Source organism: Sorghum bicolor, chromosome 6, assembly GCF_000003195.3.
Source record: "Sorghum bicolor cultivar BTx623 chromosome 6, Sorghum_bicolor_NCBIv3, whole genome shotgun sequence".
Taxonomy (NCBI): Eukaryota; Viridiplantae; Streptophyta; class Magnoliopsida; order Poales; family Poaceae; genus Sorghum; species Sorghum bicolor.
The window spans coordinates 46241021-46253881 of record NC_012875.2 but is presented as its reverse complement, the minus strand read 5'-3'; the positions used below and the strand labels follow the sequence as shown (position 1 = coordinate 46253881).

The 12861-nt window shown below is 48.0% G+C and overlaps 2 protein-coding genes across 2 annotated transcripts; both read right to left on the bottom strand.

The window, feature by feature from the left end:
• Positions 1–1052, bottom strand: LOC8075855 (zinc finger protein GIS). Its single transcript, XM_002446490.2, has one exon. The coding sequence runs from the start codon at positions 714–716 to the stop codon at positions 177–179; it is 540 nt and encodes a 179-aa protein (XP_002446535.2). The 5' UTR covers positions 717–1052; the 3' UTR covers positions 1–176.
• Positions 11660–12861, bottom strand: LOC8080355 (E3 ubiquitin-protein ligase EL5). Its single transcript, XM_002446489.2, has one exon. It carries the CDS (start codon positions 12714–12716, stop codon positions 11799–11801), a length of 918 nt encoding a protein of 305 aa, XP_002446534.1. The 5' UTR covers positions 12717–12861; the 3' UTR covers positions 11660–11798.

Genomic DNA, 12861 nt, shown 5'->3' with positions numbered 1-12861 from the left:
TAACACGCATCATACGGTAGATCATCAAATTAAACAAGAAATAATGACGTAATAATGAAGAAACAACTAAGCAATAAGCTAATGGAAGAGAACGAAGAGGATAGGAGGAGCTGCTGCTAGTAGTGCTGGGCTGCTAGCTAATAAGCTAGCTCGAGCTCATGGATGGATGGATCAGTTCATAGCTTGAGGGACAGGTCAATAATCTCCTCCGCAGCATCCTCTCCGCCGCCCCTTGACGCACCGGACGAGGCTTCCGCACCCCCCGCCGGGGCCGGCGGGCGCTGATAAAGGTGGTGGTGCTGATGACGGCGGTGGTGCCTCCCCTCTCCCCACGCATCGGCGCCGGCCGGGGGCTGCTCCGGCCTGGAGCGCGGCGTCGGCGCGCTCTCGCTGCCGCCGGGCGCCCTGCTGCCCTGCTGCTGGTGGTGGTCGGATACCGGCGGCGCGGGTGGCGCCGAGGCTGCCTCCCGCCCTCGCCTTGCCAGGTTGCGCTGCAGCTTGTGCGCGTTCTGGTGTCCGCCGAGCGCCTGCGAGCTGCGGAACTTCCTGGGGCAGTAGCAGCAGGCGAAGACCGCCTGGAACCTGGGCGGCGACGACGGCGACGGGTGCAGCGAGAGGCTGAGCTCCAGCCCCTCGTCCTCCCTTTCCGCCGCCGCCGCCTCCATGCCGCCCGGTATACAGGAGGCGAGGAGCCTGTCCGCCATCCCCCTGTCCATTGGGGCTGTGTCCGCCGGCTGGCCTGGTGGGGCTAGCTAGCTAGGCGGCGGCCCGCTGCTGGCTGGCTAACTAATTCACCGGCCGCCTGCTGCTGCCGCTGGCTGCCGTACGACGTACCGCGCCTCAGGACGGATAGATCGGAGGTCAGGGTCTCACGGCAACCAACCAGAAGCGCAGCAGGATGGATCGGATCGGAGTCGGAGTCGGAGCTAGCCAATGCAATGCAACTGCAACGGGGAGGGCCGGGGGAAGGCAGGAAGCAGCTGCCGGCCGGCCGGACACACGCGAGGTGATCGTGATCCGGGGTGGAGGAGGAATGTGGCAGCTCCCCAGCCAGTCCCCACTGGAGGAGGGAGCCGAGGGAGGCTCCGGCGCGGCATGATATGATATATCATGGGGCGCGGGCGGGCGGGCGGGCGGGAGGGCCGCTGGCGCACACTCTGGATCGGAGGACTGGCCGGCCGCATGGTGGGGTACGTGGTCGTTCGGCCTTTGGCCTGTCCCTGTCGGGAAACTGAACCGCTGCCTGAACACAACAGTCGACGGTGCCGCAGGAAACGCTTGCAGTAAAATCATATCGCTCGGTGCGTGGCTGCTGGCCGCCGAGCGAGGCCGGCAGGGGAATCCATCAGGGGCGCGCGTGCCTAGGTACGGAGAACTCCTATATGGTTAAACTCGCGGCGCGCCGGCCTCTCTTTCCGCCTGCTCGATGATCTGCACTGCAGCTGGTCGATCGATCGCCGGACTAGGCTGTGGTACTCCTAGCTAGATAGCTAGGTTAGCTTAGGGCTATGTTGCTCGGTCGATCTCTCGATCGATTCGTGCCGTCGTCTGTCTGTGCGGGGGCGCGCGCCTTTCTTCGCCCTCTCAACTGTTGGCGCGTATGTGCATGGCACTGTGCTCGCTCGCACGGGGACGGGCCGACCGGGGGAGGACGAGAGGACCACGCCGAATGGCCGGGCTAGCTACCTAGGGTTCGCGCGCGCGCGTACTGGCTATAGCTATAGCTAGGCCACCGCCAGAGCCAGGGCGGAGGCAGACGACGTCGCTCGAATCGATCGATCGGCCGGCCGCGGCAGGCTCCCTCCATTATTAGCTAGCTGCTGGCTGCTGCTAGGACGACGACGAAGGCGCGCGTTGGAACGAAACCGAGATCCAAGCAGCTAGCTAGCTAGTCATCTGGAGTACCTATACTGGCTCGATCGCTCGATCGAGTTTGCTGCACCGTACGTACGTACTGGCCGGCGCGCGCGCGGGGGCTCTAGCTTGATCTGAGTCGCTCGCTCTCGCTCGCGCGCGGGTACACACACACACACATTGCGACATGCAATGCACTGATTAATTTTTGCATGGTGTGCCTTTCTCTGACTCCCTGTCTCCCGTTGTACTACATATGCATGCGTTATCGATGGATCGGAGCTAGTATAGCTAGGATGGACCTCCTTTACCATCTAGATAGTCACCAGCTAGCTAGCTCAGCTGAGGTCTTGTTTAGTTCGTAAAATTTTTAGTTTTTGGCTACCGTAGCACTTTCATTTTCATTTGACAAATATTGTTCAATCATAGAGTAACTAGGCTCCAAAGATTCATCTCACAAATTACAGGTAACTGTGCAATTAGTTTTTACTTTTGCCTATATTTAATGCTCAATGTATGTGACCAAAGATTCGATGTAATGGAGAATCTTGAAAATTTTTGCCAACTAAACAAGACCTGAGGAGTAATGAGATCCATCGATCTGATCATGTGAAGGGGGGCTTCGTTCACTTCTGGAACAGCGACAGTTGAACCGCCTGTGATCATCACGACATCACGTACGCGTAGCTAGTACCTCTTCGGAGCTATAGCGTCTGGATGCATCATCTCCTCGATCGGCCTTCACACCGTCGTCGATTGGATGAGTGCTGCAATTTGGAGCAGTGCGTATACGTGCACATGCATGTAAGCCCCATTAACAGTTACAGAGATGATTCAAATTTGCAATAACATGTACGCGCGCTACTCCCTCGTCATTACAGTTTCCGTAATTACAGTCACGTTCAGAGGTTCTGACATGGTGTCGCCCTCGTCAAATCTTCGGTACCTAGAAAAATCGAAACGGCTCATAATTTGGAGTGGAGGGAGTAGCCCGGGCTACATATACCCAAATTAGGGTTGCACCGAATATAGGATTTTGTAAGCCGCCGCACGGCGTTGTAACCCAACTCTTGATAATAGTGAGGAGTGTTTGCTGGCTGGAGCCCGTGGTTTTTCCCCTTCGCATTGGAGGGGTTTTCCACGTTAAATCTTGTGTCTCCGTTGTATTTTGATATATTGTGTTCTTCGTTGTTTATCCGTCGTCATTCACAACAGTTATCAACATGAAATTTCTTTTATATCGTTTTGAGTGATTGACTAGACTGGAAATAAGTTATCACAAAAACAGATGTGCTTGTTTAGAGGAAAATAATGGAGATGAGCAATTAAAGATTGCTAACATGTTTAATTGCAAAGTTGGTCTACTTGTAATGTAGTACTTAGGGATTCCAATTAGTGATAAACATTTGGGTCTATCGGCCTTCCAAGGTGTAGTTGAGAAGTTGAGAAAAAGACTAGTCATGGAAAGGGAAAAGACTAACTTCTAGGGCGGGTTGATGTTGACGAATACCTCTTTATTAAGCAGCATATCTGTTGATACCATGGGGGCTATACATGATATATGTGGGCACCTATCAACAGTTTGATATTATTAGAGCTAAGACTTTTGGGAAAGGGTGCAGAGGAAGAGTTCAAATATCATATGACCCAATGAGATATCCTATGCCTTCCAGAAGATTATGTAGGCCTTGGAATTCTCAACAGAAGGTTAATCAATGAGGTCTCTTTTAGGGAAATGAGTTTGGAGAATCTTGAAAGCTGATGGCAAGGACATGTGTTCACTACTATAGAAACTATTTTCAGATGCTCCTACCTTTTTGGGTAGAGGCGAGTCTATTAAAATCTACCTCTAAAAATTGTTTAAGAGCCAACCTACTTTATCTAGAAATCAATTTTTAGAGGTGGCTCGCCTAAAATTTTTTATTTTTAATTTTGAAATCTTAAGTGGGGTACTACTAAGGGTTTCCCTTTTTTGCTTTTTTCCCAAATTTACCAATTCTTGAAAATGATTTGTAGAGGCAGTAGGAATTAAGTTCGCCTCTAGAAATTGCTTGCTAGAGGCTGTTGTATACCCGCCTCTAGAAATCACTAATTTCTAGATAGGCATAAGTAGAGGCAACTCGAATAGCCGCCTCTACAAATTGTTTTCATCCACTTCTAAAAAGCATGCATGTAATAGTGGTTGCAACATCCTGAGGAGGGAATATCCACACACAATAGCTCTAGCACAATATCAGAGTAACACTAGTTTTGCAATTCTGGAAAGGGCTAATTAAAGTAAAACACAATTTGAACGAGGTCAAGGCTAAAGTAAATAGTGGTAGGAATACTCTTTTTTGGATGATATATATGGCTTGTGAAGTTCCATGAAATTGGAATTTGACAAATTATATCTTATGTGTGGCGATAAGGAGTGCTTGGTAAGTAACCGTTGGGTGGAGGATAACTGGAGGGTGAAATTCAGTAGAGCTTTTAGGGTGGAGGATATGTTGTTGGAATGGGAGAATTTGATATCTTTGCTAGAAAACTTCAGATTGAATGAAGAGGAGGACAAGTTATTTGGATTTTGGAGAACATGGGTGCATATCTCTAGATTTATGGTGTATATGGCCCGATGAAGTGTATGTAGACGAAGTATATGATCATACCAAACCATCTAAGGTAGTATATATGTTAAGAATGCATGCATATATAGAGTATGTGGTTATACTTATTATATATATTACAGTAGTGGCATTTTAGTAATATATTAAAAAATATGAATTCCTTTGAAAAAATTTCGCATGGTAAGATCTAGAGTGTCTTAATATAAGTATATGAACATACTCTGTCTTATGGGGTTTGTGCAATGTACGAAATAAAATGGGGATTGAGGAGTTTCCCAAAACATCATGGGAGGTTTTCTATAAAACCTGTTTCTTACTTGTAGAAATGGAAACTCCTCCTGAAGAAGGTGGACTCAAATTAGACTACTTGGATGACACGCTAAAATTTATGAAGTTTGGAGCCGTGGAGGGGGCTTAATTTGAAGCCAGATTTCTTTATCTGGAAGAGAGGGGTACTTTCCTATGTAGTTTTCGGTGCTTCAATTGTAATTAGGTGCTTTTTGTGGAATCATTTTAATAGTAATACCCCAGTTTTGTGTTCGTTGAATGTATTATGCATTGGCTATAAAACTCTGTATGCTTTCTATAAAAGCTGGTTCATCTCCGTAAAAAAAAAAAGAAACCAAGCATTTTTATCCTTGACTATCATTTTTTTTAAAAAAATGTATAGGCTAACAACATAATTAAGACTTTACTTTCATAATACATAGTTAACATACAGAGTTAGAAATTATTGGTCAAAGTTAGAAATGTTTAACTTAGGACGAACCTAGACTAGATATGTTTCTCAGGTGCATGAAATACAACACGTTTTCAGGCGCACAACGATCTTCACTGGTTGGCTCATGAACATATGTAAAGCTGAGATTAGATCAGCTTCTTGATGGAGGAAAAAATCAAGCAAAGGGATGGATACGATATCTCCTGAAGAGAAGCTGGAACCCAATCTGACCATTAGGAAAAGTGGTAAATATAACATGTAAAAAAATTGGAGGGAGTACTACATGCAACTGCTCCGACGACCTCCGATCCATTTACAGATTAAACTCTTGGAGTGAACTCATCTGGGTAGAGGAGACCAAGCCACAAGCGGAATCCGGAGAGGACCGTTCAGAGGCCTGTCGGTACGTGCCTGATCGATGGGCATGCATGCAGTAGCGAGAGAGAGAGAGAGAGAGAGAGAGAGAGAGAGAGAGAGAGAGAGAGAGAGAGAGAGAGAGAGAGTGTACCATGAGGAAGTTAAGGTTTACGACCAGGGCACTGCAAGAGGGACGGGTGGTGGTGGTGGTCCAGCTGTAGTGAGTTGCTTGAACGAATCAGAGTCGAGGCACTGTTGCGTGAAACAGGACACTTCACCAGCCACCTGCTGGGGAATCCATCGACGGGCTAATTATGGAGATGAACATGGGCTGGTCTCGTCTACGGTCTACTAGCTACCGCCTGATCTCTTCACTCATGCATGCAGATGCAGCTGCATGCGTGCTACGGCGTAGGCGCATCGGCGAGCTGCTTGCTTGCTTGAGGAGGTCATGGCTAGAGCCAGGACGCTCTGAACAGGCAGCAGAGATGAGATGAGATGAGATGGTGATCTGATCAGGCGTGAGCTTTTCTAGCTAGGGCCTACCTACTATAGGCTAATAGCTAGGAAGCCATTCTCTACACTACTCTACTACAGTAGTATACATATATACGTCTCTGCCTCTCGCAACTGCCTGTACGTCGTAGCATAGTATGTGGCTGCATCGGAGATTCAGAATCCTGAAAAGTGTACAAATCTGTCTGCTCCCATGGACACATATACAGTGCTAGTCGTGAGTCCTAATAACCTCTCATAAAATGCAACGCATGCAATGCAATACGTACGGCTGGCGCGCGGCCGGCCGGACACAGCCCTAGCTAGCTACACACACACAAGATCGAGATGCATGCGTGGAATGGATTGCAGCACACAGCAGGCTGACCGACGATCGATCCATGCATTCTCAAACAGCTCCTCTCAGTTCCTGCGTCTGTGTACAGTGTATAGTTACTCGAACCGGCCGGTCGAAGAGATATGGGCCTTGTTTAGTTCCCAATTTTTTTTTGCAAAATGAGCACCGTAGCATTTTCGTTTGTATTTGACAAATATTGTCTAATTATAGACTAACTAGGCTTAAAAGATTCGTCTCGTCAATTCCGACCAAACTGTGTAATTAGTTTTTATTTTCGTCTATATTTAATACTCTATGCATACGTCCAAAGATTCGATGTGACGGGGAATCTGAAAAATTTGGCAAAATTTTTTAGGGAAGTAAACAAGGCCATGGTATCCAATCCAGCAGCACCCTGTTCCTGCGCACATGGGCATGGCATGCGCGCGGCAGCAGCATCAGCGCCACCACTACACTGTCGTACGGCGTGCGTGCATGCCGGCCGGGGGCACCACCACACCAAGCTGCACTGCATGCATGCTGGTTCTTCGTCAAGTCCCGTCACACACGCTCACAGGAGCCGGTGCTGTGCTGCTACAATGCCCTGCTACCGCCTCCATCTCCATGCACGCACGCTGCGTGCGTGCTCGATCAGCAGCTCGCTCGCTCGTCTCGCCGTCGTCGCGCGCAGCCAGAGGCACAGCACAGCCCCGGCCGGCCCTCCACAGACCACACACACAGGCAGGCATGCAGCATCGTCATGCCTGCCCTGCCCGGCCCGCGCGCGCGCAGCTAGCTGCACGCGCCTGCTGCTGGGAGAACCAACCAACACACACACGGGACACGGCAGCGTCACACACGACGACGACCATGTCGGAGTCGGGGAGCGGCTATAGGCGTAGTACGTGCCTACGGTTGCCAATAAAGAGTAGGATCCAGGATTGGGCCTAGGGAGCCAGTCGAAAGTCGACCGGAGCGTATGCTCACTTGTGAGGCGCTTATATGACTGTTCATCGCCACAGTGAACAATGTTCTCCCATGCATATGCATCAGGCCCGCCACAAGAGTTAACTAGTGCATGCCCACCAAAGCTAAGGGCGGCTGGGGGCCTCCGGGCCTTGCTCGCACGTCCAAGCGCATATTATAGGGCCCGTTTGCCTGAGCTCCTATGGCTCTAGCTAGCACTGTATATCAAAGAAGCCGGAGCCCGCAAATTAAAGCTAAAATATCGAGCTTTGGTAACTCTCTGTGAGTGAGAGGGAGAGAGAGAGAGAGAGGAGGGAAAGAGAAAATATCTTCTGTAAACATGAATAAGGGCACTTAGAGCACTCCCAATGCTATAAACTACATATAGTTTCTATACTCATTAATTTTTATAGATATTATATATAGAAACTATGGTATCAATGGATAGTTTCTATAGAATATTTTTATATCCAATCACATTCATTCTCTCTCCATTCTTAGCCAATCATATCACTTTATGTCTTGGATTTTGTGTAGACATGGTTTCTAACTTAGACCTAGTTTTTATGATTTTTGCTCTCTCTCTTCAATAACTCTCTTGCCACATCAGCAAAATGCTTAGGTGACACTATAATTAATATCTATAGAAACCACGGTGGTTTCTACATTGAAAGTGCCCTCACAATGCAGACTCTATCATAGAGTCTAAAATTATTTATTACCTCAAACAATGTAGACTTAGAGTCTAAATAAGACTTGGAGTCTTATTTTTTCTACCTCTTTCTTCAATAAATATGCTGCTACATCAGCAAAATATCGTAAATAATATGTAATTAATTGTCATGGACTTTGTGACAGAGTCTTGCATTGTGAGTATTCTAATGGTGCCGAAGCTGGAGCCATCCCAAGCTCCACCAAAGGAGCCCTATATATGTCATATATATGATATGAAAACTAGTTGTTGTGGGAGTCACGTCACGTACTCTCTGTATCCAGTGTTCAAAAAAATAGTGTTATTCTCTTTTTCCGAGAAGTCAAATAATTTAAATTTTAACTAAATTCTTATTACAAAATAATAGCATTTTTTATATAAGATTAGTTATTTTCATAGTATTTTTTTTGTATACATAAATGTTTATACTATAAACTTGGTTAAATTTGAGCTAGTTTAACTGATACGGATGCCATACTATTCTTCTGTGTACGGAGAAAGTACTCCTTACTTTGTTCCAACTATATACTTGATCTCATCAGAGCAAATATAATAACAGGTTATAATGTGCTGAGGTGGAGGAGAGAGGAGAAGCAGCCTATAAGAGACTTTGTGAGAGAGATAAGTGTGTCTTGTATTAATAATGAAGAGTTAACTATAATATAAGTGGGCTGAGAGATAGGTCGCAAGGATCCTTACATCCAACAGTCGTTTGTAGCTTTGCTCCGAGCCGCAGGGCATGTATGGTCAAAACTTTGTTTTTTTTTTCATTTTGCTTCGTTCTCTGTAGTTCTTGTTTCTCCTGCCCACGAAGAACCCATGGTATATATCTTCCCCATGTATGCTATGCACGATGCACCAACGAATATATACCCTCTTTGCTAGTTGTCACTAGCTAGTGTGCTGTCCTAACTAGCTAGCTAGCTACTCGGTCGGTTTGGAGCGCAGCTAGCTAGCATGTGCTCTCAATCGTCACTACTCTCCTCGCTCCACTAGACTGTTGACGAGAAATGGTATGTGACGGCTGTTATACCGAACATCCATGCATGGAGACTAGCTGAGTAGCTGTTTATGCGAAAGTTGGAATAATGGATGACAAGAAACTGCACAATTCCTATCCAAATCCTGACATGCATCATGTGGCGTACGTGGTACTCAAGAATGCACTATAACACTTGCAGTTAGGCCTTGTTTAGTTCCAAAAACTATCCAATTTTTTTAAGATTTTCCGTCACATCGAATCTTATAACACATGCATGAAATATTAAATATAGATAAAAATAAAAACTAATTGTACAGTGTAACTGTAAATCGTGAGATGAATCTTTTGAGTTTAATTACTCTATGATTGGACAATGTTTATCAAATAAAAACGAAAGTGCTACAGGACTCAAAAACAAAAATTTTTGGTAACTGAACAAGGCCTTAGTAGCAGCATGCAGTAGCATTGTGAACACAGAGCAGTAGCGTCGGGAACAATTGCGCCGCCACAAGTAGCAAGCAAAGTGTACGTAGCAGTGATCGTAGGTGAAAAGGTAACGGGTTTGTGTTGCTCATGGGGAACTGAACGAAGAACCATGAATGTGCCGTGGAAGAAGGTTTTGCAGGACCAAAGGACCAAAATAACCAGTGGCTTATCCAGAAATCAAACCCGGCCTATACGGGGCCAGCTAGTAGGAGCTGTGGGGCCAAGCCATGCCATAGTACTATGAGGTGGGGTCTATTTTGCTGCCAACTTGAACGTGCATCCGCCATTGAACTATACACGCGTGTATGAATTGAAATAAACTCTTTTAACGAAACTAGTAGAAGAAATAATGTACCAGTTATCATGAATATACACTATAACATCCCTTGTAGTTGTAGTTGTAGTTAGTACTCCCTCCTTAATTCCTAAGAAATACGAAAAACTCACTTCTCGAAAAGACAATTCATCCTAAGAGCAACTCCAACACTACTCTAAACTTCACTTGGCAAATCTTGGATTTTGCCAAGTGTAAAACTCAAATGCCAAGTGAAAAAAGAGGCTTCTCCAACAGTTAGCTATTTTTTGGCAAATTTGGACTATCTTGTGATTCCTGAAAAAATCAGAGGGACTTTTATGCAAAAGTTGCAATCTATTTAAGGCATGCGTGAGCGAGCGTGGTGCTGGAGCGTGCATGCTGAATGTGTGGGCCCCACCGCGTAGGCAGGATGCCAAGCGCTCCCACGCTCCGAAATTTGAGCCAGTTGGCCCTCTTTTTGCCAAGCATCCTATTTTGCCAAGTGCATATAGGGTAGTGTTGGAGGAGCTTTTTCCATATTTTGCCAAAAATTAGGATTTGCCAAGTGTATATACGGTAGTCTTGGAGTTGCTCTAAGTTTGACCAAATATATACATATAAATTATACCCTTTGGCACATTAGTAGCATGTGCAGTAGTTAGCCCATATGGTGCATATGTGGTTATAGTTAGTGGGGTTAGTACCACCTTGAAAGTTTAGAAAGATGAGGGCTAACTTATAATCCTTATCCCTTCAAAGTAGTACCTCCAGGTTTACCTTTTTACACGATGAAGTGAGGATGAAAATGTAAGAGAGAGGACATAGCGAATTAACAAAGTGAGATGAGATTTGGAACACACCTACTTACAGATGTAAACAATATCTTGCATTGCATCCTTATTGAGTTTTTCATCATTCTCAACAATGCCCAAATCTTTTCAGATGAGTTTTCCATCGTTCTCAACAATGCCTAAATCTTTTAAGATGCCACCTTGACCCTGTGCAAGGCAGGCACACTTTGACGAAGCAAAGATCTATCATAGGTCTTACATCTGCATTTTGCTATCATATTTGTCATGAAGAGAGATGTATACGAGGACATGTGAAGTCCCTCTTCCTAGTTGTGGTGGTCTTTGGAGAAGACATTGCCTTTACCCGTGGATCCTCTATATCAGCATTTTTGCCTTAACCTCGGTCATAGAATGCATAGGGTTTGTGTTCGATGGTGATGACGACAAAAATGAGGTCCTCAATCAATTGTGAGATATATAGCTTCCTAATCATTATGTGCATCATTCATCGGAACAATATCCTCAACAGGAGTGAGGACTTAGTAACGTTCACTATACTACGTTACCTGAATAGCGGAGGTCTCCGAGGGCATGCACCGCAATGGACACTACTGCTCTATCGGTCTCTGCACTGATCGGGATCGCACATGTGTTGTGGAGACAGCCGAGGGTGGTGGTGGTGCACACTCCATCGTGCCCACACACTGGGGCGCTCAAGCGGAAGGAGTCGTCGGAGTCTTTGAGAGGACGTGATCCGACATGCATATATATATATATTACCCACGGCCAGGACAAAGAGAAGCATGACCCCATTTCGTGCACGGTGAGGTCGTCGAAAGTGACGGGAGTGACAGGGACCAAATGTTGACGATGGCCACTTCGTGTCGTTGGGCACGGTGAGGTCGAGAGCGACACGTACGGACCTTTAATGTTGACGATGGCTCCTGCTCGTACGTCGGCATCACCTTTAATTTGGCGCGAACTGCCTCGTGATGGTATCTCGGAAGGGTTTGGTTTGCAGAAGGCAACAAGGTCGCAGGATGCAAACGGCTCGTCATCATATATACAGTGCCATACAAGTGTGGGAAAATAGTATACACCCACAATAATATCCCATGATCAATATAAGTACATACAAATCACGATCACTGGAATAAAGCAACAAACAGGACATATTGATAGTACTACTATACTAGCTAAACTAGGTGGTTTGTTGCCCTGCATGGGAGCGTGTGTCCAATAGCCGCCGCATCATGCGTCGACCCTCTGCTCCACAGCCGCCTGAGAGAACTCAGCCTCGCCAACAACCCCTGGGCTTTCGCCGCGTCGCCTTCACGCGTCGGCGGTGCCACTGCCGGTGGTGTCGCTTCCCTGACATGGATGGCCAGCGGCGGCGACGCTCCACTCGGAGCGCTCGGGCCGCTGTGTACCGTCGTCGTCCTCGTCCCGGAGGCTCTCAGTCTCGCCACGGTGACCGCGTCCTGGGATCCCCAGAACAGGACGTTCGTCGGCAGGTTCATGGGGTAGTTGGCGGGCTCCGGCAGCGCCGGAGGGAGGGCCGAGGACGACGACGACGACGACGGCGGCGCAGGAGGGAGCAGGTCGACGTCGACGCGGCATAGCGGGCACGTGGAGTGGCCGCGCAGCCACAGGTCGATGCACTCGGCGTGGAAGCCGTGCTGGCACCGGGGCAGGAACCTGGCGGCCTCGCCGTCGGTGAGTTCGGCGAGGCACACCGCGCACTCCAGCGCCTCGCCTGCTGCCCGGCCCTTCGCCTTGTAAACCGTCAGCGGCAACGCCCGGAGCACCGACGACGGGTCAAGGCCATGGCCATCGCGCCCTCCCAACAACGTGCCGCGCTGCTGGGCAGCGCTCGATGGCGGCCCCACCGCCGCGCCGTCCCGCTCCCGCTCCCGCGTGCCACTGCCACCGCGGCGACTGACGACCGTGACTGTGAAGTAGTGGTACAGGACGAACGCGAAGGCCAGGGCGGCGAAGAGGAGGACTACGCCGGAGAGGACGACGTCGCCGCCCACCGGCGAGGAAGCGCTCCACCACGGGACCGGCGCCGGGCCACTGCCGCCTGCGACGATGTTCTCCGGCAACGCTGACATGCTCTCTCGCTGCTTGGATCGCCTTTCGGCGTGAGACCTTCCGCGTGGTGCCTTGCTGAGATTTATTGGGATGTTTATTGCCGTTCTTGGAGAGGTTTAGGTGCAGTGCAGCCGGTTGGAGTTGGTATGATGGCGTGGGTGGGGA